The following is a 10,717-nucleotide window of genomic DNA, read 5'->3' as shown; positions in this document are numbered from 1 at the left end:
GTGGCTTTCCTTAGAGCCTTAGAGTAGGTTATAAGTGTATTTTACTCTCTTTTTTGGGTTCTTCTGTAGTTTTTAGTTGTTTCCACTCATGTGTGCTCTTGTAATCACCAAGATCTGTGTGCCCAGGGGGTCTGGCCGGGATCAGAGTGGATGAGGGATGCTGGCCACCGTCAGTCCCCATCAGATTGATGCCTAACTTCTGCTCTGGGTGGATTTCCTTGGGATTTCTCCTGTCTATGCCCTAAGCTGCAGGCTCAGGGATTTTGGCTTTCACCACAAGGGACCGGGGCACGTCTGTGGGGGAGGGCGGGTGGGTGGCGGTGCACGGCGACACCCAGAGGCCCCTCAGCCGCTCGGTGCTTATGTGAAGAAACTTGTGGGGAAGCTTTTAACCTCAGGACATACCGTGAGGTTAAAACCCGGAGCCCTGAGGCGAGGAGCCGCCCCTCTCCCCTCAGCAGCCGGCGGGCGGCGTGGCCGCGCCTCACCCGCTCTCCCCGCCCCGGGGGCGGCCCCGCCGCTCCTCCCGCCTCTCCCGGCCACCAGCAGCACCACCACCGCCATGGAGGGGCAGCAGGAGGAGCATGAGGAGCAGAAGGAGAACCGCCCGCAGCCCGCCCGCCCGCCGCCGCCTCCCGCCGCCCGCCCGCCGGTGAGCCCGGGGCCGGGGGGCCGGGGCCGGGGATGGCGGCGGGGCCGGGGCCGCTGCCGCCGCCCAACATGGCGCATGCGCACAGCCCGCCCCGCCGCTGTGGTGGCTGAGGCGCCCGGCCGGCAGGCCTCAGCGTTAACAGCTTTTTAACCCGGTTATAAGCTAATGAAGCGCTCGGTTGGGTCATGAGCGGAACGGTGCGGGGTGTTGGTGTGTTTAGATGCCGCAAGATGCGTGAAATCCCCCGTCCGTTTTGACTTTGAGGTGTTTTTTGTCCTCCTAGGGCAAGCAGCACGGCGGGGCTGGTGAGCAAGGCACTGAGGGGAAGAGCCCCGGCTCGGGTCAGGGCGCCTTCAGCGACCCGGTGTACAAGGAGATCGCCGTCACCAACGGCTACATCAACAGGATGAGCCGAGAAGAGCTCAGAAGTAAACTTGCAGAGTTCAAGCTTGAAACCAGGTCAGGCCCAGTCACAGCCCTTCTGTTTTGTGTACTTGTTTTAAACACACGCCACAAAGTGAAAAGGAGACACGCCGCAAACCCCTAGGTGCTCTGCGTGCCAACATAATGGAGCTTTTCTTGTAGGGCCAGCGGGTGTGATACCCCTTAACGTGGTCTCAAGCGTGTGCTGCCTCAGCTGGCAATGCAGACATGAAAAAATGTGTGACTGAGGCACACCTCGCCATGCCCTTGTGCCAGGGGGAAAGGCAGGGGTCCTCGGAAAGCACTGCTTCAAAACAAATCTTATTTACTAGTATGGCTCTGATGGTGGCTAAAACTTTGTGGTGGTAGGTCTGGGAATGCTCTCTGCACTGATAACAGTTAGCTGTAGGTGGGGTGCTTGCTAATCTGGCCAGGTGTGAGAGAATACTAGGGGTAGGTGAATGTACGGTAAGCTGAGTTTGTGCCCAGGGAGGAAGAAGAGGAAGGGGCTAGGCTTATAGAGAGTAGTTCCTGCTGCGTAGGAAATAAGGAAGTCAGCTGGGAACAACAAAGCGTGCTGTTTCTGTTGGCAACAGTAAAAGGGAATAACGGTGGCATTGGGGAGTTAGCAAAGTCAGAAGTTGGAGCAAGGATGTTCCAGAGGCTGGAGGAGTACAAAGGATGCAATGGAATAAGGCTGGAGGGAATAGTTGAGCTTTCCAGAGAAGACGAAAACTAGGAGTAGTAGTGTCCAGACAAAAAAGAAGGAGCAGAGATTCGATTGGAAAGGAAAAAAGGCAGGGGAGGAGCTGTGCACAGGAAGTGCAGCCTGCCACCTCCACCCCGTCTGTCTGCCAATGTTCTGGCTGCGTGACTTTGTTTAATTCCTCCTTTGATTAAATGAATTTGGCTTCTCAGGAGGAAATTATTTACCGTTATGTGATAAAATTTATAGTGAAGCAAACTGAATTTGTATGGCTATTCAGCATTTATTCTAATCTAAAATTACCCAGCAGAAATCAAACAGCAAATGACATGTTTGTGGTTCCCTCCTAGGTTATTAATTTTCTATTTGTGTGTTTGTTTTTTTTTTTTTATTCAGTTGTAAATACAGAAAGATTTAAATGTGTTTTTTGTTTTGTTTTATTGAGTTAAGACTTAGTGGTTTCTTAGTCAATTAATTCAACTACGTTGATCAGAATATGTCTTGCATGTAAACAAATGGAGCATCACCCCTAACACAGAGAGCTGATCAGGTGGCCGTGCATCATCCTTTCCTCTGAGGTTATTTTGCTGGTAGATCATCACCTCTTTCAACTTACTTTATTATAAGTTACATGGGGGGAAAAAAAGTAATTTTGACTTCTGTCAGCTTTGATATTGTTATTGAATTAAACTAGAAGAACAAATCAAAGCGGAAAAGCCAGTTCAGTGCTTGCAGAAAGGCTGATGTTCTCAAACTCAGGTTTAATAGCCTGATTCCAGTTTTTCATTATGGATCAGTGCAATGCTTTTCTAACAATATCACATGCTACAACACTGCTGCTGTCATTTCATTTGCAATGTAAAACTTCAAAAATAACTTCTTCCAAGAGTAAATGGGCCTGGTTTGTTCTGCTCTGGTTTGATGTGTGGCTCTTCTGGCTTGTTCAACCTGTGCTTGTATATTGCAGAGTTTGTGTTTAAAAAGTAGCAGTAACTAGCTTTATTCATTTGCCACAGTGAGTGTTAGTCACAAATTTGAAGCCAGCAAGTTTTTTTGACAACTGAATTCTAGAGTGCTCTATTTTAATCAAGTCAATCAAGGTCAATTTTAAAATTTAAACTAACACAAAATTAAAAAGTGGGCATTTTAGCTGGATTCTGAAATTAACCGTGCCACTGATGCACAATGCCTCAAGTGCCAGTTGCTTCAGGGAGGGGACAGAGGGAAAGATGGGGGAAGCAGTACTGCTCCCAGTGTCAGAGATCATCTGTGAGCAATTTATGAAGGCCTGGGCTGTGCAAAAGCAGGGACTGCTGAGGCTTGCTGAAGTGGAGGTTGCTCTGCAGAGCTATTGCATGTCTCTGCACTGGACTTCTGAGCCTCTTCAAAAATACTGATGTTACCTGGTCCTGTTGGTTGTCCGGGACATCGCAGCCTTTGCAGTGTCCCAGATAATGAAGTGTTAACTGCATGACAGAGTGGAATTCAGACTTCAGGTTATAGACAGCAAGCTTTTGAACATTGCATATAGCTTCAGTGCTACAACAGTGAAATAAGTGATTAAACAAAAGTGTAATTAATCTTAGTTATTCTCGTCCTCTCTTTAGAGGAGTAAAAGATGTGCTGAAGAAGAGACTGAAGAATTATTACAAGAAACAGAAGCTGATGCAGAAGGAAGTTCTTAATTCAGACGGCTACTATGACTATATCTGCGTTGTTGACTTCGAAGCAACCTGTGAAGAAGGAAACCCACCTGAATTCGTACATGAAATAATTGAGTTTCCCATTGTCTTATTGAACACTCATACCCTGGAAATAGTAAGTGATCTAATTGCTGTGTCAGTATGCTGTTCTTTGGTGTCACTTCTTTGCTTGGGAAAGTCTGGAGTAGTTTTTAGGTAGATTTTGAGCTTCATTAAAAATAACACTTTTTTTCTTAAAGACCTATCCTCTGAGCCTCTTACAAGCAAAGCTAACTTTTCTAAAAGAAGCTGGAAAAGATCAACCCTCTACTGTTCCCTCTACTGATACGAGAGTACTTTCAGTTTCTCAGTCCTTCAGTCCTTTTTTTTTTTTTTTTTCCTTGTCTCCGTACTTTAAGATCCACCAAGCTATTTTTATGACTTTGGAGATTCATCATAAACAAGAATTAGGACAGTCTGCGGCCTCCTCTGAGACAATGAGGAGACTAATGCAGAATTCTAGAAAGGAGGGTTCAGTGAGCTCACTTCTCAGCAAGTTAGATTATTCCTGCAGCCTGCCTCATAGATTGGCAGCTGCCTAACCCAGATTTAAAAATACTCTGTAGAAATTTTGCAGCCTCATAAGCACTCTATTCCTATACATCTCTCTTTTAGGAGAAACTTAACCTGCTATCTGACTGTAACTATGACTCTGTGAAACTGAGAAACTGCAGATTCCCCTGATAAACATTTACCAGGAAGTTTTAAGAGGAGGAGCGTTTCCAGTAATGATTGTGATGCAACATGAGATTGTAGCTGCATGCATGCCTCTAACTGCGGAAAGAGGAGTGTGCAGATTACCAAGAATGTTTCGCTACTTGTAGCGTAGTAGGAAGCAGCTTATTTTTTTATTCATGCTCTCCTTTCCTCAAATCCTCCTCTTCATTGAAGTCTGTCCTTTTCCCTTCCTGCATCCACATCCCTGCTCCATGGTGCCTACTGGCAGTCCCAGTTGCCCATCCCACTGGGAATCTCAGGGTGCCCAGTCAAGATGCTCACACTCGCTGGGGAGGTGTGCAGTCCTTTTTGCCTCCAGCTGGGCAAGTAGCTGCTATTGATTGCCTTTTGAGCTCTGGGCAAGCCGAAGAAGTTGCATTGTGGGCTACGTAGCGGGCTGCTGCTCACCGTTTCACTCTCTTGTTACAGGAGGATACGTTTCAGCAGTATGTGAAGCCAGAGGTTAATCCCAAACTTTCAAATTTCTGTATTGGTCTGACAGGAATCACCCAGGTAATTTCTACTTCTTCTTTTCCTTGGGGGAAAAATGAAAAAAAGAGATGTTGATGTTTTCGAATTTGTGTGGTATCTTTCTGGAAGATCGTAATCCTTGTTTCTTTTGCCCTCTCCAACTGTTACCCTGGAATTGACTTCACTTAGCTGGTCATTCACGCCTTTTAGGAGCTGTAGGGAAAAGCATTCATTTTGTAATCCATTTTGGCCAGTTGGGGTCAGCTGTCCTGGGTATGTCCCCTTCCAGCTTCTGCTGCACCCCAGCTTCCTCACTCACAGGGCAGTGTGAGAAGCTGGAAAGTCCTTGGCTTTGTGTAAGCCCTGCTCTACAACTAAAACATCATTGTGTTATCAGCATTATTCTCATCCTAAATCCAAAACATGGCACCGTACCAGCTGCTAGGAGGAAAACTAACTCTATGCCAGCTGAAACCAGGACATCTATTTACTTTTAGAGATGATATTTGAGGTCTGGCTCTTTAGTGGTGCTTTTTTTTTTTTTTTCAGTTTAGAAAAATCTGTCCCCTTACCGACTTATTTTAATGTGTAGTCTGTTTCTAAGACTATTGTGAAGCCAATTTAGTGAGTTATTTAGTATGATACTGGTATACAGCCTATACACCAGTATCATTCTTACACTTCATGTTGTGAAGGTTTGTTGGTTGTTTTTGTGGGTTTTTGTTGTTGTGTTGTTTTTTTAAGTGTTCGTTGCTTTTGCTTTCTTTGCCTTATTAGGACATCATTGATAAAGCTGATGCATTTCCTCAAGTTCTACAGAACGTCATAGAGTGGATGAGACAGCGAGAACTGGGAACAAAGTACAGCTATTGCATGTTGACAGATGGGTATGTCCGTATGTAACCTTCAGCACACTCTAAAGCTGCAAAATCGTGTATACACTATTGTTAAAAGTGGATCGTGACACTGCCATTTTGCCATTTTTGTATTACAATCTTAGCTTTCGAGTAAGTCAGGAAAGCTACAGGGAGCAGTTGGAAATGAAGCTTCAGTCCATTAGATGGCACTGTTTCTCTTCCAGGCTTCTGTACGCAGCTAAATGACATTGAGTAGACTTTTTATCCTTTCTTCTTGTTGTAATTCGCTGTGGTTTGAAAAAGCCTTCGTAAGAGATGAATGGATACATGAGAAAACCTGTCATAAGTCCAATTTACCAAGTGAAAAAAATATTTTGACCACAGCCCCTCTTTTTCAGAATTCCTGAAGATCTGGACAATGGCCATCAATCACATGCCTTTTTGGCTTCTTTGGAAGCAATAGTAAATTTTTAAAAAGACAACATTAAGGCAAAACTGGTATAAGACTAGTTAGATTAATGGCTTTAGAACGTGTCTGGAATTCTTAAGGGGAGTCCCCTTGAGAAAATAGGTGCAGTGAGATTGTGTAGATGGCTTCAAGAGAAGGGAAAAATGGCTTTACTCTAGCTCGAAGCTTACAAACTTGTTGGGGTGCTTCCTTGCAGGAAGGAAAGCTAGAAGTGTGTAGGGTTATAACTTCATCTTCTTTCCATAAAGGTCTGGTTCTTCTAAAAAGAATTCCGGTTTTATTTCAATATCATCAGTTAGGGAGATAAATGTATGCATACCTGAGTGATCAGGGAAATTTCAGTTGTAATATCCTTCTGCAAAGACTGTATAAGCCTCTGATATACTGGCTATCCTGGAGTTAATGTGGTAGCTGAGGCAGTTGGCATGCTATTTTTTGTTACAATCATTCTGGGCCTGAAACCATTTAGTGAAAACGTTGCTCCTTTTGCTATTTGTTTTCCCTATCATTAAGAATTTCATATTGAAAGATTCCTTTCCATGACTGCAGACAGCTTTCCCTAATCTAAGCAGTTTTCCTTCTACTGACACCAAAGAAAAGACATCTTTTGTGTTTCAGATGTGCAATAGGTGGAATAGAGAGTATATGAGTTATTCATTATTAATGTCTTTCTCTTTTTTTCTTTTGATATGTTAAGATCTTGGGATATGAGTAAATTTCTGAATATCCAGTGCCGTGTTAGCCGTATTAAATACCCTTCGTTTGCCAAAAAGTGGATCAATATTCGCAAATCATATGGGAACTTCTATAAGGTTTGTACAGATAATTGTTTTCTCTTGCAGGAAATTTTTGTTTATCTTGAATGTCCTGTTATACCTGTGACTGTGACGTGTGCGCTATAAAAATAGTGCAACTTAATCTAGTTGCCTGGAGCCTGATTTTCTAATGTCATTCATGCCCACATCTCATTTAACTAATTGAAAATGGTATCATCTACTGCATTTTAATGTTAATCTTGCTTTTAAGAATCAGCAGATGTGTTCATTGTTGCATGACGGATTGTCTAAAATGTCATATGGGTGCTCTTGGATCTTAAAGTAGCTGAAAAGATTCTGTATTGATTTTGCAATTATCATTTCCTGTTTCCATGTAATACAAAACAAAGTTGCATCACTATGGCCAGATATCTCCACTTTTTTCACAGAAATGGGGACAGGAAGAGATTAGGACCCATCTACAGTTGCATCAAGCTGTCAGGAGAAAAATAATGCTGGTTCAGTGCTGGATCTTATCGCTGCTTTCCTTCACTGTCATTGCCATGAAGTGGGTTATTGGAGATTCTGGTGAATTACTAGTCAGTGTAGCTAAACCATTGCTCTGAGTACGATTTGGACCTGGCTGGCAATCTTTTCTTGAAGGGATTTGTTATATTTAATATAACCTCAGGAAAAAGGAGGTTGACATTTAATAAGGGATTTGGTTCATCTGTGTAGACATGGGCAACTGTTGGTGTTGCCAATCTGTTGAGAAATGTGGGGTCAGTAAGAATCAGGACCTGATGCTTCTTAATCCCTTAGAATTGAAAAGAAAACAAGTCTGATTCCCTCTGCTACACCACTTTGGTAATTCTTTCTTTATAAGTCTCGTTAAACCTTGCTGGACCATGACTTCCACCGTTGCCAGCGTTGGCACATCTTGAGCTGGTGCTTGTCATGGTGAGAAGCTCTTGAAATGGTTCTGAGTCTAGACAAGCTCCTGTAGACTATGTCTCCACTATAAAAATGAGTGTCTGTCTCAGCAAGGTGCTTTGAAGTGAAATCGTTAGTGATCCACCAACAGGCAACATGAAAGTAGTATGTGGTACTTCACATCTGCATCTGTTTATTTTGCAGCGTGTTAGATTAAAAAGACTTGGTACAGAACCTAATTCTGAAATGTGGCTCGCTTGCTCCCTCAGGTTCCTAGGAACCAGACCAAGCTGACAATCATGCTTGAAAAGCTGGGGATGACCTACGACGGGAGACCCCACAGTGGACTTGACGACTCTAAAAACATTGCAAGGATAGCTATAAGGATGCTGCAGGATGGCTGTGAACTGCGAGTGAATGAGAAAATGCATGCGGGACAGCTCATGACAGTCTCCTCTTCAACCCCCATAGAGGGAGCCCCTGCTCCACAGATGCCCCGTTACAGAAACTAACAGTTCAGGGCTTCTGCATTAGGAACTGCTCTCAGATACCCACTACAGATTGTTAATAGCTTGTCAAACGGCAACCTCTGCAAACCTCTCGGCAATTCAGAACCTGAAGGCACCTTAACTAATGGTCTTTGTTGAAAAAAAAGAGTGTGGAAGCTTTTTGAAGCCTGTGTTACAACGTTGGTTTTTTATACTGATGATTTTTTTGTTGTTGTTGTAACTGGTTTTTGCACCTTTTCCAGCAGTAAGGCTGATATGCAAAATCCAGGCAAAGTGGTAAGCTTTTAAGGACATGGAATTTAAACACATGCAAAGATTGGTTAGGCTTGTGTGCTACTGTTCCACACCAGCTTGTGGGGAGTATTTATTCATTATTCCATACTATAATGATATCTAGCATATCATTATTAATTGCATCCAAACAAGATGTTGCTAGAAGAGCTGAAATAAAGATTGGCTGGGCTGGCCTCTGCTGATAAGGCAATCTCATTAGGATTCCTGCTGATAATTGTTTTTCACAAAGTCTGAGAAATTGGAGCATCTTCATCAACTCTAAAGCAATAGAGAAGTAGTGTGGGTTTCTTTCTTTCTTTTTTCTTTTTTTTTTCTTTTTAATCTAAGGGATATGCTTGTCTTTGACCACATCAATTATACAAGCTGTGCGTTGAATAAAAAATCCATTCATGCAGTATGGCATTAATTTTCTTAACCCATATTTAAAAAGAGGAGGTGCTTTGGAACTTCACTTTGAGGATCAAATTTCCTGTGCCTGCTACACTCAAGCTAAATCAAATGAAGGACACCCTATTTGAACATTTGTCATCTATTTTGACTTAAAAACGAAGTGAAATAAAAGTAAGTTCAAACCAAGTTCAAAATTCTCTGTTACATGGTTGTTATTTAAAACAAAACAAGAAGCTTCTCATTCATAGTTAGAGACTTACTCGGCTATTTTCAGTACCTTCTCCTACCTCTGCTATCATGGAACTATGCCTTTATCCGAAATCTAAGGTTGGAAGGTGTGTGTGTGTATATATATATATATATATATATATATATATAGGTGTGTATATATATATATATAGGTGTATGTGTGTATATATATGTGTGTGCTTGTGTGTATATATATATAGCTATATATATATAGTTTTATTAGTGAAGGTCACATCTAATTATTAACAACTTCCTCTGCTTTCCTCCTAGGCCCCAGATGATACTCAAATGTGGCCAAACCATTCATTTACTTTACCTCAGTGGGCTATGGCAAAGTACAGCTTCAATGTGATCAGCTTTGCATTAGAATGGCTTGTTCTGAAAAGCAGAATTTTGATTGCTCTCGGTCAAAAAAAAAAAAAAAAGTTTGTTTGGTATCCCTGTATTATAATTCATTCTTTCTTTCTGCTGCTTATTTAAAAGAAACAGAACTAATAATTCATGATAAAGCCTTGTTTGTTTAGGACATTTACTGCTTGGCTAGTCAAACTCCTCTTGGTTCCCCTTGTTCTTCTGTCTGTTAACTGTTTCAGTGGTAACCTGAAAACATTATTATAAATTCATGTGAGAGATAAATACTGGTCAATTCTCCAATGATTTGTAGGAATAAGGCAGTTTTCTTTCCACTCATAGCTACAGGCACTGCTGTGGGCACTTGGGGACAGCTACTTTAGGATGGTCGTTCTTTTCCTGTGAGTGAATATTTGTTTTACTTGTAGCCTTTTGTTGAACTTCACATTTTCCTCTTTCTGTAGAAATACTTGATGTATTTTCAGAAAGATAAAATCTCTGTTACACTTACTCTGACCACTTAATTCTAGTCCCGTATTTTCTACAAACTGTTACTTACATATTTGTTCTCTGTAGAGATAATATTCTCTTCTGGAATTGTGAAAAAACATAGTAACTTCTTCCGTCTCAGAATTTCTGTGGTAAAGGTTTTTTATGATAAAAATGAGTTTATCTCAGCAAAGCTCCCTTCAGGAGACTGGTAATGTCACAGACTTTATCACTAGTCTTATTTGCAGGTCTGTAACCACGCTCACAGTCCAAACAAAGAATTACTTGCTACGGATTATACTACAGGTTTAATAAGTGAAGAGCTATTGTAATTTTACATTAAGTCCAGAATTGTTTATTTTTGTTAAATAACTTCAGAATGATATTTTGAAATAAGGATTAAATATTAACTTGCTTTCTATTTATTGCTGGAGTAGGTTTTTTTAAGAGTTGCAGAAATCAGTAGAATAATTCCAGACATTTTTTAAACCTAAACTATATTAATGTCTGACTGTAAACTAATTAAAAATTTTCATAGAATCGCAGAATGTTTGATTCTGTGATTTTTTAAAATGAAGTTTATCAATGTTTGTTTATTTGAAATGTAAACAGTTGTATTAAAATAAGTTGGTATATTTTAAAGCATAAGGTACTGAATTCATTCCATAAAACGTGACTTTGACCATCTTGGAGGTCCCAGCATGGCCCAT

General features: G+C 41.7%; 1 protein-coding gene across 3 annotated transcripts; it reads left to right on the top strand.

Annotated features, from left to right (window-relative positions):
- Positions 1 to 427: 427 nt before the first annotated feature.
- On the top strand, positions 428 to 9,604 carry ERI1 (exoribonuclease 1). 3 transcript variants are annotated; one of them, XR_003496908.3, is made up of 8 exons: positions 428 to 652; positions 936 to 1,111; positions 3,389 to 3,599; positions 4,670 to 4,753; positions 5,489 to 5,598; positions 6,735 to 6,849; positions 7,995 to 9,089; positions 9,438 to 9,604. XR_003496908.3 is itself a non-coding variant. In XM_027456415.3 (7 exons), exons 1-7 carry the CDS (start codon positions 563 to 565, stop codon positions 8,235 to 8,237), a joined length of 1,029 nt encoding a protein of 342 aa, XP_027312216.3. In that variant the 5' UTR covers positions 428 to 562; the 3' UTR covers positions 8,238 to 9,104. The 3 variants fall into 3 exon arrangements, 2 of the variants coding, with proteins under 2 accessions (XP_027312216.3, XP_005019632.3); XM_027456415.3 differs by lacking the exon at positions 9,438 to 9,604 and having other exon boundaries at positions 7,995 to 9,104; XM_005019575.6 differs by lacking the exons at positions 428 to 652; positions 9,438 to 9,604 and adding an exon at positions 710 to 849 and having other exon boundaries at positions 7,995 to 9,104.
- The last annotated feature ends 1,113 nt before the right edge of the window (positions 9,605 to 10,717 follow it).

Source organism: Anas platyrhynchos, chromosome 4 (genome assembly GCF_047663525.1).
Source record: "Anas platyrhynchos isolate ZD024472 breed Pekin duck chromosome 4, IASCAAS_PekinDuck_T2T, whole genome shotgun sequence".
In the NCBI taxonomy this organism is placed as follows: Eukaryota; Metazoa; Chordata; class Aves; order Anseriformes; family Anatidae; genus Anas; species Anas platyrhynchos.
This window is presented reverse-complemented; position numbering and strand designations above follow the sequence as displayed.

Bases quoted from the DNA above. Each gene is read 5' to 3' on its own strand.
- ERI1 (XM_027456415.3), top strand. From the start codon at position 563: ATGGAGGGGCAGCAGGAGGAGCATGAGGAGCAGAAGGAGAACCGCCCG. The intron at 3,600-4,669 runs GTAAGTGATCTA...CTCTTGTTACAG, and splicing joins ACACTCATACCCTGGAAATA to GAGGATACGTTTCAGCAGTA. The intron at 6,850-7,994 runs GTTTGTACAGAT...TTGCTCCCTCAG, and splicing joins CATATGGGAACTTCTATAAG to GTTCCTAGGAACCAGACCAA.